Source organism: Coregonus clupeaformis, chromosome 6 (genome assembly GCF_020615455.1).
Source record: "Coregonus clupeaformis isolate EN_2021a chromosome 6, ASM2061545v1, whole genome shotgun sequence".
Classification (NCBI taxonomy): Eukaryota; Metazoa; Chordata; class Actinopteri; order Salmoniformes; family Salmonidae; genus Coregonus; species Coregonus clupeaformis.
Window position 1 is genome coordinate 6,198,628 of NC_059197.1, and position 27,515 is coordinate 6,226,142.

General features: G+C 45.4%; 1 protein-coding gene across 17 annotated transcripts in view; it reads right to left on the reverse strand.

Annotated features, from left to right (window-relative positions):
* LOC121567563 (histone-lysine N-methyltransferase MECOM) overlaps window positions 1-27,515 on the reverse strand; it is a 160,205-nt gene that overhangs the window by 18,477 nt on the left and 114,213 nt on the right. For 2 of the 17 annotated variants that reach the window (XM_041877722.2, XM_041877716.2), the window contains exons 3-10: window positions 15,456-15,590; window positions 10,501-10,603; window positions 10,104-10,350; window positions 9,580-9,751; window positions 9,023-9,203; window positions 2,048-3,467; window positions 1,602-1,689; window positions 716-742 (exon numbers count right to left, since the gene is read on the reverse strand). In XM_041877722.2, coding sequence (XP_041733656.1) covers window positions 716-742; window positions 1,602-1,689; window positions 2,048-3,467; window positions 9,023-9,203; window positions 9,580-9,751; window positions 10,104-10,350; window positions 10,501-10,603; window positions 15,456-15,590 — 2,373 coding nt within the window. Of the gene's footprint in view, window positions 1-715; window positions 743-1,601; window positions 1,693-2,047; window positions 3,468-9,022; window positions 9,204-9,579; window positions 9,752-10,103; window positions 10,351-10,500; window positions 10,604-15,455; window positions 15,591-17,409; window positions 18,121-27,515 lie in introns of those variants that run through there. The other 15 variants (XM_041877720.2, XM_041877714.2, XM_041877731.2 and 12 more) reach the window with 14 other exon arrangements.

The window sequence follows — 27,515 nt, forward strand, 5'->3', positions numbered from 1 at the left end:
CCCTGGCTGTTCTTCTGTCTACTGAGGCAACCCTCGCTCTGATACACACTCATTCTCCTTCCTCTCTGGCTGTTCAGTTCAGTTTTGTTCCTCCCTCTGTGAGAACTATCTGTATCGTCTACTACCAGTGAGATAAGTCAGAATCAGAACAAACGGCTCTAAAGCCTTTGAGATTTTATTGATTTTAAGTCAGGTTCACTAGATCTCATTTGATATAATACAGATTGTGAGAAGTGTAATTGTGGGAACATGGAGGATAAATGTCTACACATTTACTTAAATGTGATCCCCCCAAAATCCCCTTTAGATGAACTTGCTTGTTGCCGTAGTGTCTCTGTGGGGCCAGCTGTTGATTGGTTATCTTCAGATGTCAGTGATGCTGAGAGCGCCTTAATTAGCGAGATGCATTCTCAATTGTTGATCTTATCTGGAAACAGATGTCGGAGGGAGGAACTCCCCCTCCCTCCCTGGGTCCCTAAGAGACTGTTACCCTCGCGCTGATGCAGAGCAGTCCCCCCTGTCTTCCCCCCCTCGTCTCACCCGCTCTGTGCCCATTCCAACAGCCCTGCCTCACTCTCCAAATAAGCAAATATATATAGAACCCTCAGTGCCGTTAGCAGTACAGGGTGGAACCCAGCTAGAAATCCCAGGCCTAAATATAATTTTCAGACATTTACATGAAGCACAGAGACATATAGGTGTAGAGGAAACTTACCCAGGATCTCTGATCTGGCATACGAAACTGAGGGGCGGGACAGAAGGAAAAGATCAGTCAGAACCAGGAAGTAGACCATGGATTAACAGCTTTTGATTGGGCATTGGGCATTGGGTGGGGGATGATGATGTCACAAGGGGGTCAGGTGACTTGGTAACAAACCCCTAACCCGAAAATGTACAACTGCAAATAAATAAAGAGCCCCTGTGGCCAGAGTGTTTCTGTGACTGATTTGTGTGTCTAAACATCGTAAAGTAATAAAAATGGCCTAAATGCTGTTTCTGTTTCTACTGATAGGACACCTCATTAAGCCACGTGCCACGGCCATGTGGCGTTACAGAGTTAGAGACTGCTTCACAGAGTGTGGAGAGGGGACATAAATCAGAACGACTCAAACAGCCAGTAAAAACCAGGCCTGAAACGGTCAGTAAAAAACGCCAAGCCCTGAGAAAATGTTTTCACTTTTTCACACGAATGTCAAAGCACATCAGTACACATTGAGTCACGCTACACACGATAGAGAAATCACAGGCAGCGCAGAGTCCGGGGGAAAAATTCAGGGACTTTTAAAGGGTATCATCTTATATATTTTAGTCAAAGACACCTAGGTGAGGATGTGCCACTTTGTGCCCTTTTCAGTCTTCCACATTCTCACACATCTGGTTCAGATAGCTGAGAACAGGACAGACCAGACCCTAACATGCTTGAGCATGGATCAGACTGAACACTGCCTCTGGTCCCCATCAGAACCAGACCACTTCGGACCACCCCCAGACCAACCCCAGATCGCCTCACCGAGCCTGGGCCTCAAAACCAAAAAGGGCCCCTGGTCTGGCTGTCTTTGTGAAGCTACAGTAACACTGAGATAGAACAGGACAGGACCTACCTGTGGATGGAAGAGGAAGCCGGGGGCGGGCCGCATGTACTTGTCTTTCAGAGCCTCAAACGGATCGTTCATCTTCCTCTTCTCAACCCTGCTAATATTAAAACTCTATCAGTTCTTAGACACCGACACTCTAAAATACATTTACATCCAACAATATAGGAAAAAGTACATTTACATTTTAGTCATTTAGCAGACGCTCTTGTCCAGAGCGACTTACAGTTAGTGAGTGCATACATTTTTTATACTGGTCCCCCGTGGGAATCGAACCCACAACCCTGGCGTTGCAAGCGCCACGCTCTACCAACTGAGCTACAGGAGGCTTACATATAGGAAGTTAAAGACACATATTCCTAACACAGAATATAATAACACACAATAGCTCTAAATGAGACTGATAGTGAGTGATATTTGAACTGGTGAGGTTTAGTTCTAGAGATTCACAGTACCTGTAGATGGGGTCCATGAAGAAGGGGGTGGGCCTGGCATGCTGCAGGGAGGTGTCGGCTTTAGGAAGCTCCACCCCTGCCTTGTCTTCTCCAAACACGTGGATCTTCTTTGACTCCTCCCTCCGGGGGGCGCGGCTACTGCCGCGGTTCCTGGTGCCGCCCATGCTTAGATCCAGCGGCTGGTCCTGATTGGTGGAACGTGGGGAGGCCTCCGGTTTGGAATTGGAGACGGGGGCGAAGGGGGCGGGGACCTTCTCCTCCTGCTTGCGCTTGGTGGTAAGGTCAAAGGGCGACTCAGAGGTCCTGCTCTGGCCCTTCTTGGTGTGTTCGTCAGGTGGGGACTGGGGCTCCCCCTTGAGGCCTGGAGGTCTGAGCTCTCTCTCTGGGAAGGGGTAGACGGGTGGGGAGAAGGTTGGGAAGAAGGGCAGGGGGAACATGGAGGGGTAGGGCAGGGCGCCTACCTTCTTGTCCTGCAGGCCCGCCAGCCCCGTGGAGCCAAAGTACCTCTCAGCGATGGAGGCGATGGCCTTGATGGAGTCATTGACCGCCCCCGAGACAGCCGTGTGCTCGTCCAGCGAGGGAGGGAACAAGGCGGGGCCTTGGAACTCCTTAGTGTGGTTACTGGTCAGGGTGGTGGGGCTCTGGGGGCCTCCGCCCGCCTTCCTCTTCGGCCCCTTCCCGTTCTCCCGGGGTGCCCTCTCCCGCTGGCCTTCGCTCTCCATGTCGCTCTCCAGATCCGAGCCTGACGTGGTATCCAGGTCACTCCCACTGGGCGTGCTCACGTCATCCAGGTCGCTGCTCTCCGACTGGCTGCTCATCTTGCCGCCGCCGTGCCTCTGCTTGGAGGAGGAGCCCTGGGCCTGTCGCTGCTCTATCCCCTGTGGCAGCTCGTTGCCGGGCGATGCCTCCTTGCGGAGGGTCTTGAGCAGCTCTCTGGCCTCCTGGGCTCCGGGGCTGGGCGACAGGAGGGGGCCCTTGCTGTGCTCCGTACCTGGACCTGGGGGCCGTCTGATTGGGGAGGTGGCCGGGATGAGGGGGGGTCGATGGTACAGTCCAGAGGAGAACAGGCCCGGGAAGCTGAAGGGGAAGCCAGGGGCGGTCGGAAATGTCAGGCCACTGTGGTGCCGGTTTCCAAAGTAGTCTGCCAGGCTGGCGCTGCTGTGCCCCATCCCACCCATAGCGGCCTTGTCCATGGCACCAGGGACACCGGGGAGGGACATGCCCTGGGCATGGGCAAACAACCCCCCTGCCGTGAAATGGTTCTTGCCCTCACAGAAGCGCCGGTGCTTGTTGAGGGAGGAGGTGGTGCTGAACATCTGTCCACAGTCCTTACACTTGATCTGGGTACGGCAGTCGGCGTGCATGCGCTTGTGGCGGCATAGGTTGGAGAACTGCGTGTAGGACTTGTGGCACACCTCGCCTGCAGGGAGAGGGAGACAGACACGGGGCACTCAGAGACATGTCCAACACCACACACACACACACACACACACACACACACACACACACACACACACACACACACACACACACACACACACACACACACACACACACACACACACACACACATCTCTGACCACAAGGGCCAAGAGTTTTCCCTTAGATCCAGTAGTAAGGAAAACCTCCAGGCTTTAGTCGTGACACTACACATGCATTTCAGGATGGGGGACTACAGTACATGAGAGACTGGCTGAGTGTAAGATGTCCTAGTTTGATAATGTTATTTCAGTGAGGTGAGGGGGGATGAGATGAGTCGCCAGATCCTGGCATTGTCATGGGACTTTGTTCCTCGGGCTGAGACTGAGTCAGTGGAATCCATCACCTGCACATCAAACACAATGCACCTCCAGGGTCAGACTCCCAAGGAGACCGTAAACAAACACACACGGGTACACACATACACGTACATACACATGCGTGTGCACACAGACATGCATACACATTCATAGATATTCACATAACTCACAATAGACAAAAACACACACATGAACACACACACACACACACACACACACACACACACACACACACACACACACACACACACAGATATATGCAGACACATTCACAGATATTAAAATATCACATAACACATGACACACACACATACACACACAGACTCACTTGCAGACACACGGCACAATGGCTCTATTTTGAGCCTGTGAAGGAAGCAGAGTTGAATGAATCCTATCCTGTAGGTCCGGTTCCCAGGGACAGGGCTCACGTCCTCCGCTGCCCACCTCGTCCCTCACCCCCCACTCCCCCCTGGCCGGGTCCCCCTCACCCTGTCCCTGTCATCTAGCTCACTGTAACCTTCCCACAGTCCCACAGTCCCTTCCCTGTCTGACCCCATGGACACCACCCTGCTATGTGGCAGACCACATTGTTGAACAGAACATAGTGGCTAGACAGGGTTCTCCAGCAGTTAGATCGCGAGCTACCAGCAGCTCACAACCCACATATAAGTAGCTCGCCAAACAATTCTGAAAGTACATGCAGTCTTTCATGTTTTCCACCAAAAACTGTCATAAACAAATCTCACCCCTGGTTAGCCACTATTGGATGAAAAAGCTAAAGTCTGCCAATTAATTTCCAGCAATATTGCCCCGTCTGTCTGTGTGGTTTCGCACCTTTGTCTATCACTTTGTGTGTAGCCAGTTTATGTGATAACCATGTTGTGGGTTAACAGAAATACTTTCCCAAAAACTTTCTCAATTAAATGTTAACTGCAAAGTAGGCTCACCTGGCAGAAGTATATAATGAGTGAGTATATCATTTGTATCTATTATTTGTTATTTGCAAACTTTGCCATGAAATGAGCAGCAGCAGTACAGAACCATCATTCCACACTCGCTAGATGCGCAATTAAAGGGCCAGATGCGCAATTAAAGGGCCAGATGCGCAATTAAAGGGCCAGATGCGCAATTAAAGGGGAATTACACTAAAAAATATATTTTTTTGTTTTCTTCCAGACAAAAATAAAAGGTATTCTGAGTAGCTCGCCACATGTTTCATTTTTTAAAAAGTAGCTCTCATGCTAGAAAAGGTTGGAGACCCCTGGGCTAGATGATAGCTAGATAAAAATAAACAGTCATATAGAGATCATATCTATACAGTAGCATCTGGATAATAGTCATTCTGTTTCATATTCTCTATTGGAATTCTCTATTTCTCTATTATTTATTCTACATCCGTAAAAATGGAAAGCGGATGACAATTTAATATCAAAACATACTCTTAAATATTATGTATGATATTGAACAATATTGCAATCTATAACTTTATATTGATTCAAATATTTACTCATCACAATATACAGTATGTAGTCTAAAGTTGTTTGATTTTTTTCATATAGTGGTATGGAAATGTATTGGGAAACTTGTGTAAGACAATGACGTGCATACCTTGCCGTAATAATTAACATTCTTCGAATCTAGGGCAAAGGTCTCAGAATGAATGATAATGTTTTCGAAGGAGTCAATGTCATAATTGATCAAGAGATGTTTGGTCTAGGTGTAAATATTTTATGAGCCTGAGGCTCGTTGGCTAACATGGGTGTTGTTATCCGTTTCCTCTCTGTTGTAGAACGAGTAGAAACCAGTGGCTGTAAATCTCACACTCATGACATTTACAGACTTACAACAGACACAAATGACACACAGTGTGTGAGGGACCTGATCCACTCCACACGTGTGTTTTGTCAGGTCTCCATAAACTGTAACTAAATATTATAAACACATTCCTGTGAAGAGCAGCTTTGAGTAAGACAGCCCCATGTGTCTGAATGAATGATCAGGGCCGGAGTGCTCTACAGACAACCACAGGCACAGGCTTTCTACCTTGGTACACACACACACATGCATGCACACACACACACACACACACACACACACACACACACATGCATGGACACACGCAGGCACGTACGCTGACAGACACACACGCACACACAGACAAACATATGCACAGGCACACACACACGAACACACACCCGGACACACACATTGACACACACGTGGACACACACGTATACAATACAGTACGCTGACAGACATGTTGTTCACACAGACAAACAAACACAGAGGACGGACACACACGGTCTCTAACACATCTGTCAGGGCAGAGGGTGTTCTGTCTTTTTACACAGGCATTAGCTGTTTTTAAACCTGCATATTTTCAGCTGATTAGTGCAAATGGACTCCCATTCGGAGCACGATGGAGGGGACATGTGGTTGCTATTTGTGTGGAATGGTGCGTTTGGAGGGGGAGAGGGGAGATGGGGGTCCGCAGGCAGACCCAGCCCCTCTGCCCTGTGTGTGGGGTCACGGAGATGGGGTCAAAGGGTGAAGGTCATTGTGCTTTGGTGTGTGAGGTGAAAGTGTGAGAAATCATTATTGGGACTGGAAGATTTTCCTGATTACTTGACCTAACAAGGAAAAACTCTGAAAATATGTTTTCTCTGAAAAGCAAAACTGGGGTCTGGTCATTATGTGTTGTGGTTGTAATGTTAGACCTCAGAGTTGGCATTTACAGGGAGTGTGAGAGAGAGTGGGGTCAAAGGTAGGAGCTCTGGGGTCAACGGGGGGTCACGGCTGGTCGAACAGGTCAATGTGTGGGACAACAGTAGGGTTAAAACGTGAGGTCATAGTGTGAGGTCATTGTTAGGGGTCATTGGGTCAGCAAGGTGTGCGGTTGCTGAGATGGGGGCATGGAACAGGTACTGCTGTTCTTCAGCTAATAACAGAAATGCCATTTTCCTTCTAAATAGCACTCCCCTGTGGAATGAAACATTTAATGTTCTCCTTTTGCAATCTTGTAGATTATAGATACAGTGGGGAGAACAAGTATTTGATACACTGCCGATTTTGCAGGTTTTCCTACTTACAAAGCATGTAGAGGTCTGTAATTTTTATCATAGGTACACTTCAACTGTGAGAGACGGAATCTAAAACAAAAATCCAGAAAATCACATTGTATGATTTTTAAGTAATTAATTTGCATTTTATTGCATGACATAAGTATTTGATACATCAGAAAAGCAGAACTTAATATTTGGTACAGAAACCTTTGTTTGCAATTACAGAGATCATACGTTTCCTGTAGGTCTTGACCAGGTTTGCACACACTGCAGCAGGGATTTTGGCCCACTCCTCCATACAGACCTTCTCCAGATCCTTCAGGTTTTGGGGCTGTCGCTGGGCAATACGGACTTTCAGCTCCCTCCAAAGATTTTCTATTGGGTTCAGGTCTGGTGACTGGCTAGGCCACTCCAGGACCTTGAGATGCTTCTTACGGAGCCACTCTTTAGTTGCCCTGGCTGTGTGTTTCGGGTCATTGTCATGCTGGAAGACCCAGCCACGACCCATCTTCAATGCTCTTACTGAGGGAAGGAGGTTGTTGGCCAAGATCTCGCGATACATGGCCCCATCCATCCTCCCCTCAATACGGTGCAGTCGTCCTGTCCCCTTTGCAGAAAAGCATCCCCAAAGAATGATGTTTCCACCTCCATGCTTCACGGTTGGGATGGTGTTCTTGGGGTTGTACTCATCCTTCTTCTTCCTCCAAACATGGCGAGTGGAGTTTAGACCAAAAAGCTCTATTTTTGTCTCATCAGACCACATGACCTTCTCCCATTCCTCCTCTGGATCATTCAGATGGTCATTGGCAAACTTCAGACGGGCCTGGACATGCGCTGGCTTGAGAAGGGGGACCTTGCGTGCGCTGCAGGATTTTAATCCATGACGCCGTAGTGTGTTACTAATGGTTTTCTTTGAGACTGTGGTCCCAGCTCTCTTCAGGTCATTGACCAGGTCCTGCCATGTAGTTCTGGGCTGATCCCTCACCTTCTTCATGATCATTGATGCCCCACGAGGTGAGATCTTGCATGGAGCCCCAGACCAAGGGTGATTGACCGTCATCTTGAACTTCTTCCATTTTCTAATAATTGCGCCAACAGTTGTTGCCTTCTCACCAAGCTGCTTGCCTATTGTCCTGTAGCCCATCCCAGCCTTGTGCAGGTCTACAATTGTATCCCTGATGTCCTTACACAGCTCTCTGGTCTTGGCCATTGTGGAGAGGTTGGAGTCTGTTTGATTGAGTGTGTGGACAGGTGTCTTTTATACAGGTAACGAGTTCAAACAGGTGCAGTTAATACAGGTAATGAGTGGAGAACAGGAGGGCTTCTTAAAGAAAAACTAACAGGTCTGTGAGAGCCGGAATTCTTACTGGTTGGTAGGTGATCAAATACTTATGTCATGCAATAAAATGCAAATTAATTACTTAAAAATCATATAATGTGATTTTCTGGATTTTTGTTTTAGATTCTGTCTCTCACAGTTGAAGTGTACCTATGATAAAAAATTACAGACCTCTACATGCTTTGTAAGTAGGAAAACCTGCAAAATCGGCAGTGTATCAAATACTTGTTCTCCCCACTGTATGTACATATTACCACAATCAACATGCCACTTTCAAAATAAAGGGGCATTTGACCCTAAAACCACTTTTTCATATTTTTCTCATCAGTGTACCATTAATATATTATTTTGCACATATACTGTATGTACAAACCTCAAAGCTATTATAATAGAAGACCTGTGTTTACTTCCTGGAAAAGTCTCATGATTATGCTAAATGTATCCTAATGAGATGTTTTGCTTGATTTTGGGCTACAGGAGACTGGAAGCAACATATCTTCAAAACTTGAATGTTGACATGCACAATTTCCTGGGACTGTATCAAAAGTGGACTAATGAAGAATATATGAAGAAATGGTTTTCAAGTGAAATTCCCCTTTAAAACAATTAGAGGGTCAAAATAGGTATGGGACTGCGTTATAATCTATCATGTAGTAACTAATATGTCAACTAGTATTATGACAGGTGAGAACATAAGAGAAGGGCCGTTTTAGCGATTTTTCTAAATGAGTTCTAACAAGCTAGTAGAATATGTGGAAAAAGCGTGCAGACTTACATATGAAGGGTCTGAGTGACTTACATATGAAGGGCTTGACGCTGCTGTGGATGTGCTTGTGTTGCTTCAGGCCAGAGGACGTTGCAAAGGTCTTCCCGCAATCGGGACAGGCGTGAGCCCGCGCCCCCACGTGCTGCGAGCGGATGTGCCTCTGCAGGTTACTGGGGTCTGTGAACACCTGCTGGGGGGGACGGACGAGGGGACACACGGGGGGGTTACCCATCTGCGACTATGGATACAGTACATGTAGGAGATGCATTCATTTACAGGCACAATCATGCACACACACTTGTTCACATGTTCAATTAAACTCAAAATATACTCTAATTCAGGGCTCTCCAACCCTGTTCCTGGAGAGCTACCCTCCTGTAGGTTTTCGCTCCAACCCCAGTTGTACCTAACCTGATTCAGCTTATCAATCAGCTAATTATTAGAATCAGGTGCACTAGATTAGGGTTAGAGTGAAAACGTACTGGATGGTAGCTCTCCAGGAACAGGGATGGAGAACCCTGCTCTAGTAACATACACCCACCTACCCCACCCAAACACAACTGTACCTTTGAGCAGGTACATGACTGTACCTTTGTGCAGTTTTCACATTCGTAGTGCTTGCCACTATCATGTGACATCTGATGACGAATCAGGTTGGATTTCCAGTTGAAGGCCTTGGGGCACTGGTCACACTTGTATTCCCTCTCCTCCGAGTGAGACAGAGAGTGAGCTTCCAGACTGCAGGAGAGACGCACAGACAGACAGACAGACAGACACAATAACATTATTACAACCCTCTGCCTCACTAGCCTCTCAACTAAAAACAACCCAATGATGTAAAATGAACGAAGTGTGCAAACAAAGACCTTACCCAGGATCAATAATAGTTAAAATGACATTGCAACTGTCGCCATTCACTACAATATTATCATCAAGACAACTATAGATTCAAGTTGATGTGCAGTTGATATGCAGCCATCATCAGGCGTGTGAGGGTGGTGCAGGTTGAGTGACATAGAGGGGTCCTGAGCTGAGGGGCCCTGAGTTTTCCCAGTCCTATCAACAAGGGGGAAGGAGGACACCTTCTCACCTCTGGAGGTCGGGGAACACTTGGTCACACTCCTTACACTCCTGGGGGCCGTCGTGGCTGAGGCTGTGGGACAGGTGCAGGTCGTGGGACTCCAGGTCCTCGGGGCCCTCCAGGTCACTACTGTCCCCTCCAGGGTTCCCCAGGAAGGCTGAGGTGGGCGTCCCACATGGAACCTTCTGGTGGTCCAGCAGCTCAGAGACAGACTCAAAGAGCTGGTCACAATCCTCACAGCGATACTGTCTCTCCTCTGGACAGGGGGAAGGAAGGGGAGGAATATCTTAGGGGTCTGTGTGTGTGTGGGTTTGTGTGTGTGTTGTGTGTGTGTTGTTTATGTGTGTGTGTATGTGTGTGTGTTGTTTATGTGTGTGTGTGTGTGTGTGTGTGTGTGTCAACTGACCGTGCATATCAGGAGCCATGGTGTTACATGAATACTCCTCTGCCTTCATGAACAGAAGCAGCTCCTCTCCTGGTTGGATCTCTCGAGTCACTCTGTAGAAGATCTGCAAAATCCACACACACACAGATTTAAACATATGAAATTACAGTATATACATACATGAATACACACATACACACAAAACTTTGTCAACCAACACCATATAGCACACTCACATCCACTTTACTGAAACAAAACACACCGATGCAGAAAGCAAACAAACTTTGACTCAACACACACACACAGAGTTTAGAGATTAGGGAGGATATTGGGGGCTGAGCGTGAAGCAGAGATGGCCATACAATACGTCAGTAGTGGGACCAGAATGCTCTCAACACGGCTGGACCACAGAGGAAGAGGCAGTAAAAGGTGTGGAGAGATGTCTTACTGCTGCAGTGCATGGTGACGTATTTGTGACGTGTGTGTGTGTGTGTGTGTACACGTGTGTGTGTGTGTGTGTGTGTGTGTATATAAAGTAGCCAAAACTCCACCTGTCCACTCTATACCAGTACCATTCTATGCTTTTTCAAAAAGGACCGTTATATGCTCATAGTGCATTGAGTGACAAAAATATGGAGAGATGTACAGTACTAAGGTTACATGACTACCTGTGGAGCTACACGTATACAGTACATACTCACATGCAAACATTTACATGCACAGAATATACGCTACGCCATACACAAACACACACACTACTACACAATACACACACAATCCACAGACTCCAAGGTGTGTGTGTGTGGGGGGTTTAGTGAATGGGTCATCTGAGAGACCCTGAGATCTCTGGGACTTCCCATACGAACACAATAGATGCTCTCCCAAACAATCACAGATGGCGTTATTTTTGGCACGCCAGGTTTAACTTATTAACTTCCCTTACAGCACCGTGGTGACATTTGGACGGGAAGGAGGGGGGGGTTATTAGAAATGTGACAGGGGAGTCTTCTGGGAAGGGCGCGGGTCACAGGGACACTGGCCCTGGGAGATAACATACCCGGCTCGCCATGACATCAGTGCGGCGCGGCGGCAGCGAGGGCGAGGGCCAAGCGGCCTGGTCAGAGGGGAGCCAGCCTCGACCCCATTGTTCAGGAGGAGAATGCAGGGAACTGAGAGAGTCCCAATAGCCGAGCGGCTAGCTCTCTCAGGTGCCCCCCTCGTCTGTTTAGACCCCCCTCTCACCCCCTCACCCCCCTCCCAGCTCCTTCCTGCCGGTCTAGAGCAGTCGACAGCTCTCGGTCCAGGACTTTCCCTCACACCAACAGGCCACAATAATATTGATGGTTGGGAACAATAAAAGAGCAGTTGAAACAGCCGTCTTGGGCTGCAGGGATTCCGCCCTCAGAGACTGATAGGGTCTTTGAGGGGGACTCTTTGAAAAGCTATCAGAGGTACAGTTAGCCTGATCCCAGATCTATTTGTGCTGTCTTGCGTGACAATGAGTGACAAGGAGTTGGCAAGACAGCACAAACTGATCTGGGTTTAGGCTAGGGTACAGCCGCTAGTGGACCGTGGCACAGAGGGGGCAGAATGTGGCTAGTATCTCTGCTCTTGTGCAGATGGTGCACAATCTGGCACACAGGCACTGCAGTGAGTGTCAATATGGGGGAATTCCACTCAGCAACACCCCTTCCCTGTGGGCCGCCACAGACAAACACTCAAACACACACAAACAAACATACTGTACACACCCCGAAACACACACACACACACACAAACAAACACACAAACTGGTTGTATGTTTCTACACTGTACAGATCTCCAACTCCTCTCAAAAAGCCTTATGAGTTGCCCCTATAAGGGCAGGCTGACACAGAGCGAGAGAAGCCTAGTATGGGGCAGTAAACCGACAATGGCTAGAAATAACAGAGAACTAGATAAGAACAGTGGTGTTTGAGTTCACACTGTGAGGGCCAACCAGCCACACCTTTGGACTAGAGGGGAACCACTGAGGGGAGACAGCCCCAAGCCTTGACCTCCAGAGCCCCAAGCCTTGACCTCTAGAGCCAGCCAGGAGTCACAGGATACACAATCATTATTAGACTTTATTACATGTCATTATCAATGGGGGATTGGGCTAACATAACACACAAGGAGGCACTGAGGATAGGTACCTAGACAAACACACATAGACAAACACATGAGCAGATACACATGCACAAACCTCTCTCTCTCTCTCTCTCTCTCTCTCTCTCTCTCTCTCTCTCTCTCTCTCTCTCTCTCTCTCTCTCTCTCTCTCTCAGAGGTCATACCTACAGATGTATCAGAGGCTATTATCTTGGAGAAGTTGGTTACCTTGACATCATTAGTCACCAGTGCAAACAAAGAGTCTGATTTTCCTCGGGATACTGACACACCCTCTCTGTTCCTCCAACATCCTTCCTCTCAGAGAGGTCATCTATCAGGTATGCCAGCCACCAGCCAGAGTGCTGATCTAGGATCAGGTCCTCCCTGTCTTTATAATTGTATTCATTATGATCCAAAAGACAAAACTGATCCTAGATCATCACTCCCACACTGAGACACTCAGCTCTCAAGTCTATCTCTATGATCACGGAACCTTTCACACATTAAAACAGTCAATTCATCCACTTGATGTCTCTTTGTGCAGCGTGGGAGAATCAATACGGCTAATGAGATTAGCCCTCATATCCATCCACAGTCTTATGAAAGACTCTTTGGTCGCTCGTCAGATCATGAGAATTACACCGCTAATCCATTAACCCTTCAGCCTGTCCCATTTGACTACTGTCTATGTGGGATATGGTCAAGACATCTCCATACTAAATATACTTCAAATCTGAACTCAGTGATGATCACAGGTGAATCTGACCAGAGAGCAGTTTTAGTCACCACTAAAGACCCAATAGTCACCGACTGCATTGCAGAGCGTTGATTAATAGTTATTGTTATTGTTAATAACACTGTTTTAAATAACATGTTATTAATGTTCATACTTTTAGCTAACTTTGACCACCTCTTAAACCCTACAGCTAAGACATGATCACACACACCATAATGCTGCAGCAATATGCATGCCGTCCTATCCTCTATGCCGAACACACACACACACACACACATACACACACACAGACGAGTAGGAACCCCTAACAGTTCCTCTATCTCTCTTTCTTCTCTCTCCTCCCTTCCTCCACTCCCCTCTTCCTCTCCTTTACTTTCCTCACCCTCTTGAGATTGGACATAAAGTTTTATTACAAAGAGGACTAGGTCAGAAATAAGAGGATTGAAGCCAGGTTAGTCCACAATGTGGGATTGATTGTGTAAGAGGGTGTATTATGTGGTTTCAGGCTGACTTCACAGTCAGCACTTCTCAGCAGCTGTAAAACCTGTTGGAAGCAGGTAAGGGACTACATTTCTCACGTCCAGCTTTAGGATGAGGAGCACGGGGAGCAATCAGAACCGCAATGAACATTCACATAGTCCTGAAAAAGGGCCCGATCCTACACAGTACACGCATAAAGAGGCACATAAGAGACACACACACACTCATACTCTGATAGAAACAGGCATAACTGACAGACTTTCCAGACATCCAACCAAACCACTCCACTTTACACATGTAATTTACGCCTAGACAGGCTTTGTGGGCCGTTACTGTGTGTTATGAAAAACATGAGGCGTGTCCGGAAGACGTGAAGACAGTGTTGTGACAGTGTGTGGTACCTAACAATAATCTCATCACAGCCTTGTCCATGACCCAGGCCAGGCTTAGACAGCCACCCGAGCAGAACCACAGTGATGACAGTCAGTCACACCTCAGAGAGAGGGACAATCAGAAGGCTACATAAAACACTGCATCACATTGGTTGTGTCTCAATTGGCACGCTATTCCCTATATAGTACACTCATTTCGACCAGGGTCTGGACAAAAGTAATGCATTATATAGGGGGCATACGTAGTGCACTATAGTGAATAGGGTGACAATTGGGACGCACAAATTGGGATTCATTATACTACAGTGTCAAATAAGAATAGAAAGTTGTCTTCCTTTTTCTAAATAATTTGGAGTGTTAAATAACAATTTGTATAGAGTATAATGACGTTATAATAATGGCCATGATGAGTAGAATCATGATGACAATGTTTCTAGTTACAAATTACATCCAGTCATCAATATTACATTTGAAACGGATTCCTTATCTGTTATCTGCAACATATACAATTATTTTAAAACGATTTATGAAGAAGTAATGAAAATGTATGCAAACTTTTCTATCAATTTATCTTTCATCAAGACATGGAATGCACTGTCCATGTCAAATAAGGTCTCCCTTACTATAGGTGTGTGTATGTGTGTGTGTGTGTGTGTGTGTGTGTGTGTGTGTGTGTGTGTGTGTGTGTGTGTGTGTGTGTGTGTGTGTGTGTGTGTGTGTGTGTGTGTGTGCGTGTGTGTGTAGTCTGAGTCCATAAAATACTATTTAACCAGTGAATGAGTGAAGTGAAAATGCCCCTATGTGTCAGGTAGGCCCTCCTGTCCTGTCTCTCCCAGGTGAGAGAAAGAGCCATGGGGCATTCCACACATATCTAGAAGTTTACAGTGCGAGCGTGTGTGAAGTGTCTGTGACTATCAGCATGGCAGCCCTGTGTGTGGTGTGTGTGATCTGGCCCTGTGGTCCTCGACACACTGAAGCCAAGACACAATTACACAGAAACACAACACTCAGATAGGTCCTCTGAGGCAGGATGTGTGTGTGTGTGTGTGTGTGTGTGTGTGTGTGTGTGTGTGTGTGTGTGTGTAAGGAGAGGGGGGCTGATAATAAATGCAGGGTGGGCCGCACAGGGGCTATCTGAACTAGATCACAATAACACCTTCCAACACAACAACAGGTAGGCAGGACATGGGGGTTCACTGAGGCCCTGTGGCAGGCAGGAGGGCGGTCTCCTCTCCACATACCTGATCATCTATCTGGCACGGCGTCAGGTTGTGCTGGTGGGCCGTGGGGGCAAACTGGATGTGCTTCAGCCAGCTCCCGATATCAGGCTTGCTGGCATCCACACAGAACTTTACATGGCCCGACCCGTCCAAGATCTGGAGAGAGGTAGAGAGAGAGGGGGAGGAGGGGGTTAACACTTTGATCCCTATCAGATTCTGCACAGGTTACTGTATCCACATGGACTAACCACATACCTCCCACGAGAAACAAGGCCACACTGTTGTGAGGCTGCAGTATTACACACGCAAGGCAGGAACACACACACACACACCTTGAACTGGGTCCTGCTCTCTCTCACACACACAAAAGAAAAAACCCACACAAACTCATACACATGAACATTCACACTCTCTAGGACAGCAATGAAACACATTGGAGATTATCACTGTGCTGAATGTGCACAACTAAAAGTCATGTCTTTCAATTACATGACTTGTAAAACAATGTATTTAAGACATCAAAACAAATGTATTTCTTTATTGCTGAACATTAACAATTATCCCATGAATATGGTAAGAAAAACGAACATTTTAGAGCCATTTCAGTGTGCAACATGTTTCATAACAATGCTTATTATCCAGTGACCTAAAAATGAAATACTGAGTTGTGCAGAATAAATAAAAGCACAAAAATCAACCCCAAAATCAGTGTTGGTATTTTGTCTAAACAAAAAACCAGTGTAATTAAAATATTATTACACATTTATATTACTGTCAACATTTGTTGAAACATTGACTCTATTCCACAATTGCTGATATCAACTTGTTTTCTTTTTAAATAAAACGTAATATTATTATAAAGCTGAAGTTTATTGAAAAGTCTCTCAGAGGGTTGATGATCAGGAGATATTGGACAATAGCACCTAATATTTAGGAGTGAAAGTGCCAAAGCATGTTAACCCCAGCGGGCTGCCATGCAAATAACCTTTAATGCACACCATTCACTCAAAAGAAACAACCAGTTTTATAAATAACTCCCCAATGTATACTTTATTATCAGATATGTAGGCCTAATTAACTACCCTATCATATTCAGTAAATTGACTATATTACTATATGACCAAGGCAGGCCTATACTTACAATAAAACGTAATTCTACTTAGATAGATGATAGGACTAGATAAATGATAGGCCTGATAATTATTCCGAAATATTTTCTTACAACGAATTAAGGAGATAGAAATAGTGTGAAAAGGCCACTGTGAATTTCAGCCAGGACAGGAGTTCGTTGCAGTCTAAACAATTTATAACATACAGAGACAAAATAACAAAAGAAAAAACATCAGACAAAATAGCCTAATGCTCGTTTTTTTTCTGGCCTACCTTGAACATTTCATAAGCACACGTGTCAATAATACACAGAATCTTTATTTACTTGCAAAAATACACTTTGCATTATGAATTAAATTCTGCAAGACAATGCAAAATTACATCTTACTTATTGCCTATAATTTAAACACAAATTATTTTTTTATCAATAAAAACTAACCAATAATTTGCCTATAACATGTTTGCCTATAAACACGATTTAAAAAATGTTCATACAGGATATAGCCTATTACTGACATAGTAAACTTTATTCGACTTTATTCGGTAACAAATCAATGGCAGGAAATGGTAAGTGAAAGAGTTACGTGAAGAAGAAGCAAGACATATTGTTGTGATCAATAACTGAATATCGGTTAAGAACACCAATCGATGTTTGTGTAGCCTAAAATATTTACGTGGGATAAGTTCATCGTGTCTGATGAAAACGTATTGACTCACCCTGTACAAATACTTGCCAATAGTTTTGACAATTAATTTATATTGAGCGCTCATACGATTAATTGTAACCATAATTGTATCACTGAGAAAGAACACGTCAGAATGTTCGTTTGGTAATAAAAAGGTAATAAAATAGATAGCTGCTTACCGTGGTAAATCCTTTGCACACTTGGTGCAACAATAAAAAATCTGCAAATACGAGGTGTGCAGAAATAAATAAATAAAAAACTTTTGATGAAAACTGCAATGTCTTGTTTTAGAAATAACCACAAAAATGTGAAAATGTATCGGTCGTTTAGTTTTGCTCCATGTGTGTAATGTCCTGTGTTCTTGAAAGCGCCAAGGGATTCTACAGTGTATTTTCCCTTTCTTCGACCCACAAGACGTTTGCTCCTCTCTCTCTCTCTCTCTCTCTCTCTCTCTCTCTCTCTCTCTCTCTCTCAATTATTGTCATGTAGACACCAGCATTATCCCTAGGCACATTAACTTGGTCCAAGTTGTGCCCGTCAGCGCGAGCCCGTCTCGTCCGCTCCTCTCTTTCTGAACGTCCACTGTTCCCAGGTGTCAGCGCGGCGGAGCGAGCGACGATTCAACTTTTCCTTTCTCTCTTCCCCCCGGCGCGTGATAGTGAGATGGAAAGATCGCCCACCTACTTGCGCGTCCCGTACTGTGTGATGTGTGTGTTTCTGTTTCACGGACTGTCTCTTAAAGAGGATCTTGCTCGCCCATCCATAGAGAGCAATGCAAAACGGGCTATCTTGCCTGTCCGCAGTCGGAAGTTGAGCGACGCTCCCCGCAGTACATTTTAAAGTGACAGGGGACCGGTGGAGAGGCGAGGTCAGAGAGAGGTCGGGATGGGCTTCAATGGGATTGACTACATACACACACCAGCCCAATTTGCCTTTGATGAAACCACCGAATAATTATGCAATCACCCCCATTTCACTCGTTTTTCCCAGAGCGATGAGGGGTGGGTTCGCGGCTCACTCCTAGACCAGTTAAAGCACAAAATGCTATTAGCTTAGGCTACTGAATGATGACAGTGACTCTCTTCTAAGAATATTGTACATTTAAATAATAATACTTCATGGAATGTAAAAAATATTGTTTTAATCAAATAAAGCCTCATTAATAGTCCAAGTGAAAACAATAACTTGTATTGTTAGGCCAAAGTGACACTTTCCTTGATTGCTTGGAGCACCTGCTTTACAAGACAGACAAGACATGCGCCCCAATGACGAGTCTTGCCCTCGCCGCTCTGAGGGGCATAGGACTCAGGTGACCAACATGCCATTCCTGCATGGGGTTGTTACACACATTTCTAAACATGCCAATACAATTTATAGATTTTTAAATATTATTCTGCTAAGCTTGATCTGTAATTCATGGTAACAGCTTGAACTTTTTTTTCTGCTTTTGTTGTTGTTGTTGTTTAAACTTTTTTTTAAATACTAATGTTATTGTATTGCCCATTTTCACTCTATTTTCTTAACCTTTATGTCCAACTCTAAACTCTTTTGGATAATCAAATCGATTAAAAAAAATCGACCACTTAGAATCATACAAAAGTAGACTATAGCCTACTTGGTTATTCAGGGTAGGCATGAACAGGAGTTTATAATGTTCTGGGAAAGGGTGGGGGGGTGCGAAGAGATGATTAATATGTCTCAGTGGCCGCTATCTGTGACATTGACCTTCTATCCCAGATAATGCCCATTGTTTGATGAAATTGCAGAGCAAATGTGCAGGAAGGACAGGAAAAATCATATGTAAATAAGGTGGACCTCGCCAGAGATTCCCATAGTCCGCGTTGCTTGAGAACCCAAAAGAGCCCCCGGTCCGCAGCTCATTGATTTCCTGCCTTTCCTCGACTTGTCCATTGTTGGAAGCCTTTTTAATTTAGCCATAAATTGGGAAAGCTCAAGCTATGAGCTGTTCTATTTTCTTCCTGTCAGGATGAGGGATTTGTTTTATGATGCATTGTGTATTAAATACAAGTAATCTGGGAAAGTGATTGCCCGGGCCTCTCCGGTTCTGATCGAGGATTCTGACAGAGATCAGAACTCTTTCTGAAAGGGAGGAAACGTTTGTGGATAAACAAGGGTTTTGTGGTATCACTAGCAGGTCCGACTGACCAGGGTAAATTGGGGTAAATTTAGATTGGACCAGAGGCCGCCCACGGTTTCCCAGCCTGTACTTTTCTCCCCAGTCAGGAGATGGCGTTCTCAACTGAACAAACTTTTACAAGGTATTAGTTGCCTTTCAATACGTTCTTTAATGCCATGCAGAGCAATTTTGATAGGTGTTTTCTTTAGTGGAGAATTTAATAGGGTTTAGATTCATGGATAGCCTAAATTCGAGTTGTAAGCCTTCCATACTGAACGAAGTTCCCAGCCTGTGTGCCTATATCTCCTGAGAAAAGCGCATCAGTCAAGCGCGGAGACGCTGAGTTATTGAGATGGGGGTCATTGCTTTCTCGTCCGCAGAATTGCAGCACACAACATCGTCTACATTAAGGCGTTAAATTGCTAGATGAGACATGAAAGATTCAGTTGCATTGGCCTGAATATATAATCACCTGAACGACCTACAATACATCTCTTGGATCCACAATAAGAGAATTTTAAAACACTTGTTCATTTGTTAAAGCCCCCATGTATAGTGATTTAAAACATAGCTTAATTTATGTTTATTTGAGAAACTCGCCATATAGGCTAGTCCATTCTATTACGGTAAGTATATTAAATAGTTCGGCTTTATCAAAATAAACCCCAAGCCTTTGTTATTATGATTATAGCACATAAAGTGTGTAATAGCTGTTTATGAACAGATTACAAACCAAAAAGCCTGCTCGAGGCATTTTTTATTTCTCCTATTTTACGCCACTTACCGTTTCATTCTGATTTGGGTGACACTTCACATCTGCAGCATCCGGATAATGTTTTTGTACATCGACATAAAAGTGCTGTGAAATTTCTCAAGGGATTTCATGCTTATTTGTTTGTGTTAGTTGTTTGTTTTAGCAACTCAATTACTTGGGAAAATGTTCTCAGTTTAAGTATTGGACAACTGTGAAGAAAAAAATTCCATTGATACTTTTTCACTGCATTTCCCAATTTATATTGCAGTATAGGAAATATGAGGCTACTTTGGTTGAACAAATTATTTATGCTTGAGTTTCACGGGATATCAGTGGGCTATTAATAGTGCCTTCAGAAAGTATTCACACCACTTGACTTTTTACACATTTTGTTGTGTTAAAGACTGAATTTTAAATTGATTAAATTAATTTATTTGTGTCACTGGCCTACATACAATATACCATAATGTCAAAGTGGAATTATGTTTTTAGACATTTTTACAAATTAATTAAAAATGAAAAGCTGAAATGTCTTGAGTCAATAAGTATTCAACCCCTTTGTTATGGCAAGCCTAAATAAGTTCAGGAGTAAACATCTGCTTACTAAGTCACATAATAAGTTGCATGGACTCACTCTGTGTGCAATAATACTGTTTAAAATGATTTTTGAATGACTCATCTCTGTACCCCACACATACAATTATCTGTAAGGTCCCTCAGTCGAGCAGTGAATTTCAAACACAAATTTAACCACAATGACCAGGGTGCTTTTCCAATGCCTTGCAAACAAGGGCACCTATTGGTATATATATATATATATATATATATATATATATATATATATATATATATATATATATATATTAAAGCAGATATTGAATATCCCTTTGAGCGTGGTGAAGTTATTAAGTACATGTTGGATGGTGTATCAATACACCCAGTCACTACAAAGATACAACTCAGTTGCCGGAGAGGAAGGAAACCGCTCAGGAATTTCACCATGAGGCCAATGGTGACTTTAAAACAGTTACAGAGTTGAATGGCTGTGATAGGAGAAAACTGAGGATGGATCAACAACATTGTAGTTACTCCACAATACTAAACTAACTGACAGAGGGAAAAGAAGGAAGCCTGTACAGAATACAAATATTCCAAAACATGCATCCTGTTTTCAATAAGGCACTAAAGTAAAACAGCAACAAATATGGCAAAGAAAATAACTTTATGTCCTGAATACAAAGCGTTATGTTTGGGGCAATCCAACACATCACTGAGTACCACTATTCATATTTTCAAGCATGGTGGTGCCTGCATCATGTTATGGGTATGCTTGTCATCGGCAAGGACTAGGGAGTTTAGGATAAAAATAAACGGAATAGTGCTAAGAACAGGCAAAATCCTAGAGGAAAACCTGGTTCAGTCTGCTTTCCAATAGACACTGGGAGGCAAATTCACCTTTCAGCAGGACAATAACCTAAAACACAAGGCCAAATATACACTGGAGTTGCTTACCAAGATGACATTGAATGTTCCTGAGTGGCCAAGTTACAGTTTTGACTTAAATCGCCTGGAAAATCTGTCAAGACTTCAAAATGCATGAGTGTGTATCTGGTTGAAAAGGGCTTCATTTGTTCGACTTGTTTATCTACACTCAGCTTGTGTATGAGTCAGAGCATTACAGCACCACGAGCCCCGCGGTGTGGATTCCTGGGCCGGGTAGGTGCAAACTGACTCTGTGAGAGAGCTACTCCCTGATGCAGACCGCCGCAACGAGTCAGGCTGCTGAGTCGCTCTAATGGAAACACTGTGTATAAGGTGAATTCCAGCACATCCTCCTGAAGAGGGAAAAAAATTGAAGAAAAATAAAATATCGCAGCCAAATCCACATGAAATAGTTCCACCATTCATATGGAGAGACCTCCCATTGACACCGGCGAAAAGCTGCATTAAGCCTCCATCATGAGTCTCTACAGACGGGCCCCCCCTAGACAATGTATAAGTGTGGGGCGATTCAATCAAGTGGCAAAAACTCTTTTAAAAATTCAAACGAATTTAGGAGTGTTATAACTTTTGTTACAACACCCGTGTCATCGTGTGACATTTTGGGATTTATCAGAATTAGAACAGTTATAGTGACTTCACTGCAATTAGCCAACAACTTTATTTTGTCATGATTATGCTGAATATTTTAGTACATCGATATAATGTGTTCTAATGTCTATAATGTAGCCTAATCGAGAGAAAAAAATACATAACAAATACAATAGACGATGGGTAAACATATCCAGGTGTGTAAAATGCACACTGGGTAAACCATATCATTGATACTTTTGAGATTTTAAGTCAGAGCAGAAACAGACATTTTTGCATATGGCTACTATCTCTCCCACTGAACACCCCCACCCCTCACCCCTCCAAAAAGTCCCTGTTTTAGGGGAGTCTCCTCACGGACCAATTACCATTAAAAGAGAGCAGAGGAAATGAAAGGGGGAAAATGTAAATAAAACATTTCCTTGGTCTGGAAGTAGACCCGTTGCGCGCGCGTGTTAATCTCCACCTCAGTAATTTGGTTCTCCGGGAGAAGACAGAAGCCCCGCTGCTGTGCCCTGCACTTCATAAATCACAGCTTTATGTGGACAAGGTCAGCGGCCCCCTGGCTCAGCCCGGCTCCTCCGAGTGACGCAGCGTGCCTGCTATGTTTTCCCTGCCGCCTGGGGCTCTCAGGACCAGACCAGCTCACTTCTAATTACTTTGGATTATTTTCATTTGCCGGGGTCATCCAGGCATTCCGGTAGAGGGATGATTTCCTACAAATTCTTCGGCCTTTGATGACTGGGCCCTGCGTGTTTTCCGAATTAGTACCCCATCATTTTGGCACTGTCTGTTCTGTTTTAGCCCCCCCCGGTTCAATTCCTTTTTATTCCTATTGCAGTGAGATCAGAATCGTCAAGAGACTCTGCATGTGAATGAGATATATTGTCTCCTGTAGCTAAAATTAAGTAAATTGCATTGACAGCAGGAATGACTAGACGTGACTGGAGCGTTAAAACAAGGCATTGACCAAACATGACCACTGGCCTGAGGTACAATGCAGGCTACTATTCACACTGTAGAATGGGTGGGAGGAGGAGGTAAATGTAAAATCTGAGAGTGTGGCGAGGACTTGAAAACATACATGCAGCTGATTTTTGGAGCTACCCGGCGTGTGCCCCTGCTCCAAAGAGCAGCCGGAGGAATGCACCGTTGCGCGGGGGGGCAAAGAGAGGTCCAACAGGCTGCGGTAATCACACAGACACTTCCTCCGCAGCACCTCAACACACAGGCAACACTGTATGTGTGTGTGGACCACGGGGTGCGATAAAGTCGCATCGGAGTCCAAGGTAATGTTCTGAAAACATAAATTTAGCGTCGGAGAGCTGGAAAGTAAAACAAGCCTGGCCAGCAAGCCTGCCCCACCCGGCCGGATAAAGCCCGGTAATTAGAGCATGTTGTTGGTCGCTGCAGGGTGAACAAATTGCTTCTTAAACGCTCGTAGATATCATCTTTAAAAGAGCCCCTTTATGTAAGGAAAGATGGAATAGAACACACCACTTCAGATCAGAGGAGCGGGTGTCGCACATTCATTACATTTATTGAGCTGTCCGGCCACGTTTGAAGTGGAGATCACTTGAGACAGGGACTGCGTGCTTTTCATACACCGTGACCAATTGAAAGGCTAATATTGAATGTTTCCGGGATATGTGAAATAGCCGTAACATATAACGTCTGATGAAGCAGGACACTCAAACACCCGTCTGCATTTTTTGTGGGTGAGCACTTGCCTGTATTGTAAGACAAAGTAATGTACTTTGAATACATCTTCATTTGAGTCCAGAGGAAATTGCATCTGCACACAACACCAACCCAATGCAAAAAAACTCAAAAACTTCAGAAAAAGCCAAAAAACTCACTAACCGTCTTCCATGGGACAAGGAGCAACTCCTATTTAAGGCTTCACTGGTTTCCAGCACCATCAAAGAGGCCCATTAGTTAGGCCAGGATTTTATATAACCCAGCTCTTTGTGCTGAGTACAGGGCACATGGTGCTTCTCCCATTCAGACCAACAGTCTCATTATATGACACAGCTTCCGGTTGGAATTCACACCCACACACGCGCACACGTGCGCGCGCACACACGAGAGAGAGAGAGAGTAGGGCATTCTCTAAAACATCTGATTTCGCTGCAGGCCATACAAACATCCTGGGAATCAGAAAAATATTTGATAAACTATGCGTTATGCTGCCATCTCTTCCCCAACAGTCAAAAGGTGTGTATGTGTGTGTTTGTGTGATGTGTGGGCATGCAGGTCTACCCTCAACCCTGAGACAATGCAATCACACCATGGGACATAGGAGCAGTCCGACTTGATTGAGTCATCAGACATGGTGCATCAATACTCAAGGTTTATTCAATTCCAGACCAATCATTCTGGTGTCATACACTTTTGGGTTAATATTGGAACCAGCGGCTGGGGCCGGGGAGAGATAAATCAGCTTTTATTATGGGTTGTTATAGTTTTTACAGCGCTGGTTTGTGAGGGACTGATTTGGGGATCAATCACAGGTGGTGTCTGCTGGCGGGGCGCGCCGGGGATCGATGGTGGATCAGGGGCCTGCAGTGATGGAGGACTGCTGGACTATGACCAGACCATCCCTCCCTCCCCACTCCCCACAACTGAAGGAGCATGGCACCCATCCATATCATCATCATCATACCCTACCTCTCTCCCCCCTCGCTCGCAATTCACTTCTTTATCTGGATGGCACCTCTGAAAATTCTATTGTCACACAACATTTAACAAATAAAAAAGTCCCAGGCCCAGGCTCTATAAGCTGCTAGAGAAAAGCAAGAAAACCCCTTTAAGCCAGGACATAAACCTGGAAGGAATCAGGGCCGGTTTTCACAATCACAAGGCATCTCTGATCTAGGATCAGCTTTGATTTTTAGATCATAATGAAAAAGATTATACGGACAAAGGAGACCTGATCCTAGGTCAGTACTCTTTCTCTGAGATACTCATAATGAAAGTCCCAATGGAGGTGTTTGCTTACACAGGAACAGATGAGTAGCAAACAGGTGGGTTGACTGGATACAGTGCCGTTATGGCCCGAAGGGTTAGTTTAACAGTTAAAGACAGAAGTTAGTGGTGTGTCAGACTGCACTGAGAGAGACTAGCATCGGGAGGGTATGAGTTATTTAGTGTTTAACTTCCCCTTTAAATCTCTCTGTTTACATGTGGAGAGTTGGCTCAAAACAAACAAACATACGCACACAAATACAGTACACATGTGTGGCACAGACCCACATATAGACACCATAGTTACTGTCCATGCTTAGACACACACACACACACACACACACACACACACACACACACACACACACACACACACACACACACACAAATAACCAAAGGGACACACTGTTTTTACACACACTCAACATGTCCCGTAGCTGTCAGACGGCAGCTTCCTCCATGCTGTCAGCGTGGCCCGACTGAAACAAAAGACCCGGGGAGCGAGGCAACATCGTTTCTCAATTAGAGGAAGTTGGTCCTGATTACGCTGCCCCTGCAGAAGCATTTCCGATCCCGTGAACCCGTCCAGTCGCTGCCAGCAGGCCCCAAACCAGCCAGAGAGAGTGAGAGTCTTAAAGGACTAAAGCGCTCCACCCAGACTCCTCCTCCTCCTCTACTCTTCACCTCTCCACACGCATGCACACACACTCTCTCTCCTCCCCTCCTCTCCTCCCTCTCCTCCCTTCCCTTCCCTTCCTCCCCTCTCCACCCTTCCCCTCCTCTCCTCTCCACCCTTCCCCTCCTCTCCTCTCCTCTCCTCCCCACCTCTGTCCTCCAGACTCCAGTCAGAACAAGTAGAGCCTCCTTTGGCCCTGAGAAGTGTAGAACATTCCAACTTCCTCACACCCTCAGCTCTCTATCCCTGACAAATGTGTTCACTCCTGATGTTTATAAGATGTGAGGTTAGTCATAATCTAGAGCGAGGGAGTATTTACACACTGTGGATATTCTGATAAAAGGCGACGTATTCAATTTCTGTTTGTTTGACAGGTGCACTGTCTCTCTCTCTCACATTGACAGGAAGACCCCCATCCATTCACCCGAGGGTCGCGACCCTAACAGTATTCTCTCTTGCGGCGCTCAAGTGCTAACACGTATTAAGTAAATGAAGAGTCTCTTCAACCCAGGGAGACAAACGAGCTTCTTAAACACAGGAGGAGTGGCGGTTTGATCTTCCATCGGTCCGGGCTTATGATGCAATCTAGGCCGGTTCGTATTGATGATGTAACTAGGACTGATCCAGGACTGTGTACATTTTAGACCGAGATGGCCCCAATGTTTCTAGCCAGGTGCTCAAGCTCTTCACATCTGTTTACAAAAGAGAGAGAGTATGTACGCGAGTGTGTGTGTGTGTGTGTGTGTGTGTGTGTGTGGGAGGTTAAGGGGATACCGATGGGATGGGAAGGACTGTGTGTATACATGGCGGTACTTCAAAGCCATCCCGTTACCCAGGCCGACAGTGCTGAGAGTTTACACCCATCCACACCCAGCCAACGGCACTAAACCACAGGTCAGAGTGTCTCCTCTCAATCTTCCCCTCCAGCCAGTGGCCAGGTCCCTCTCTCTCTCTCTCTCTCTCTCTCTCTCTCTCTCTCTCTCTCTCTCTCTCTCTCTCTCTCTCTCTCTCTCTCTCTCTCTCTCTCTCTCCCCCCCCCCCCTCTCTCTCTCTCTCTCTCTCTCTCTCTCTCTCTCTCTCTCTCTCTCACTCTCTCTCTCTCTCTCTCTCTCTCTCTCTCTCTCTCTCTCTCTCTCTCTCTCTCTCTCTCTCTCTCTCTCTCTCTCTCTCTCTCTCTCTCTCTCTCTCTCTCTCTCTCTCTCTCTCTCTCTCTCTCTCTCTCTCTCTCTTTTGCTCTGCTGTTTATTGTCATCTTGGCCAGAGAAAAAAACACTGACTGTGCGGTGTAAAACACTGAGGGGGGGAGGAGGGGAGGGAGATGAGGCAGCAGAGGCCCCCAGGGTGGGTAGGATTGGGCGAGGGAGGGGGGACCAAGGCTGGCTTGGGGGAGGGGGGGTGAAGCCGTGGAGGGCCCTAGTGTAATCTTGGTGCTGAATAGATGGGGGCTCCTAATAGAATCCCGTCGTCCGGCTGCCACTGAGAGAAACAAGAGCCGTAATGGATGGGCTCGGCTCTGGCTCCTCAGTACCCCCTTCCCCCGTGACCCCTGTGTTGGTCAGAAGTAAGAGCTAAAGAAGCATTGTAGCCCCAGGCCTGATTGAATGGGGAGAAAGGGAGGTGGCTGGAGGGGTGGAGGGGGGTTTTGGGAGCCCAGCCGCGC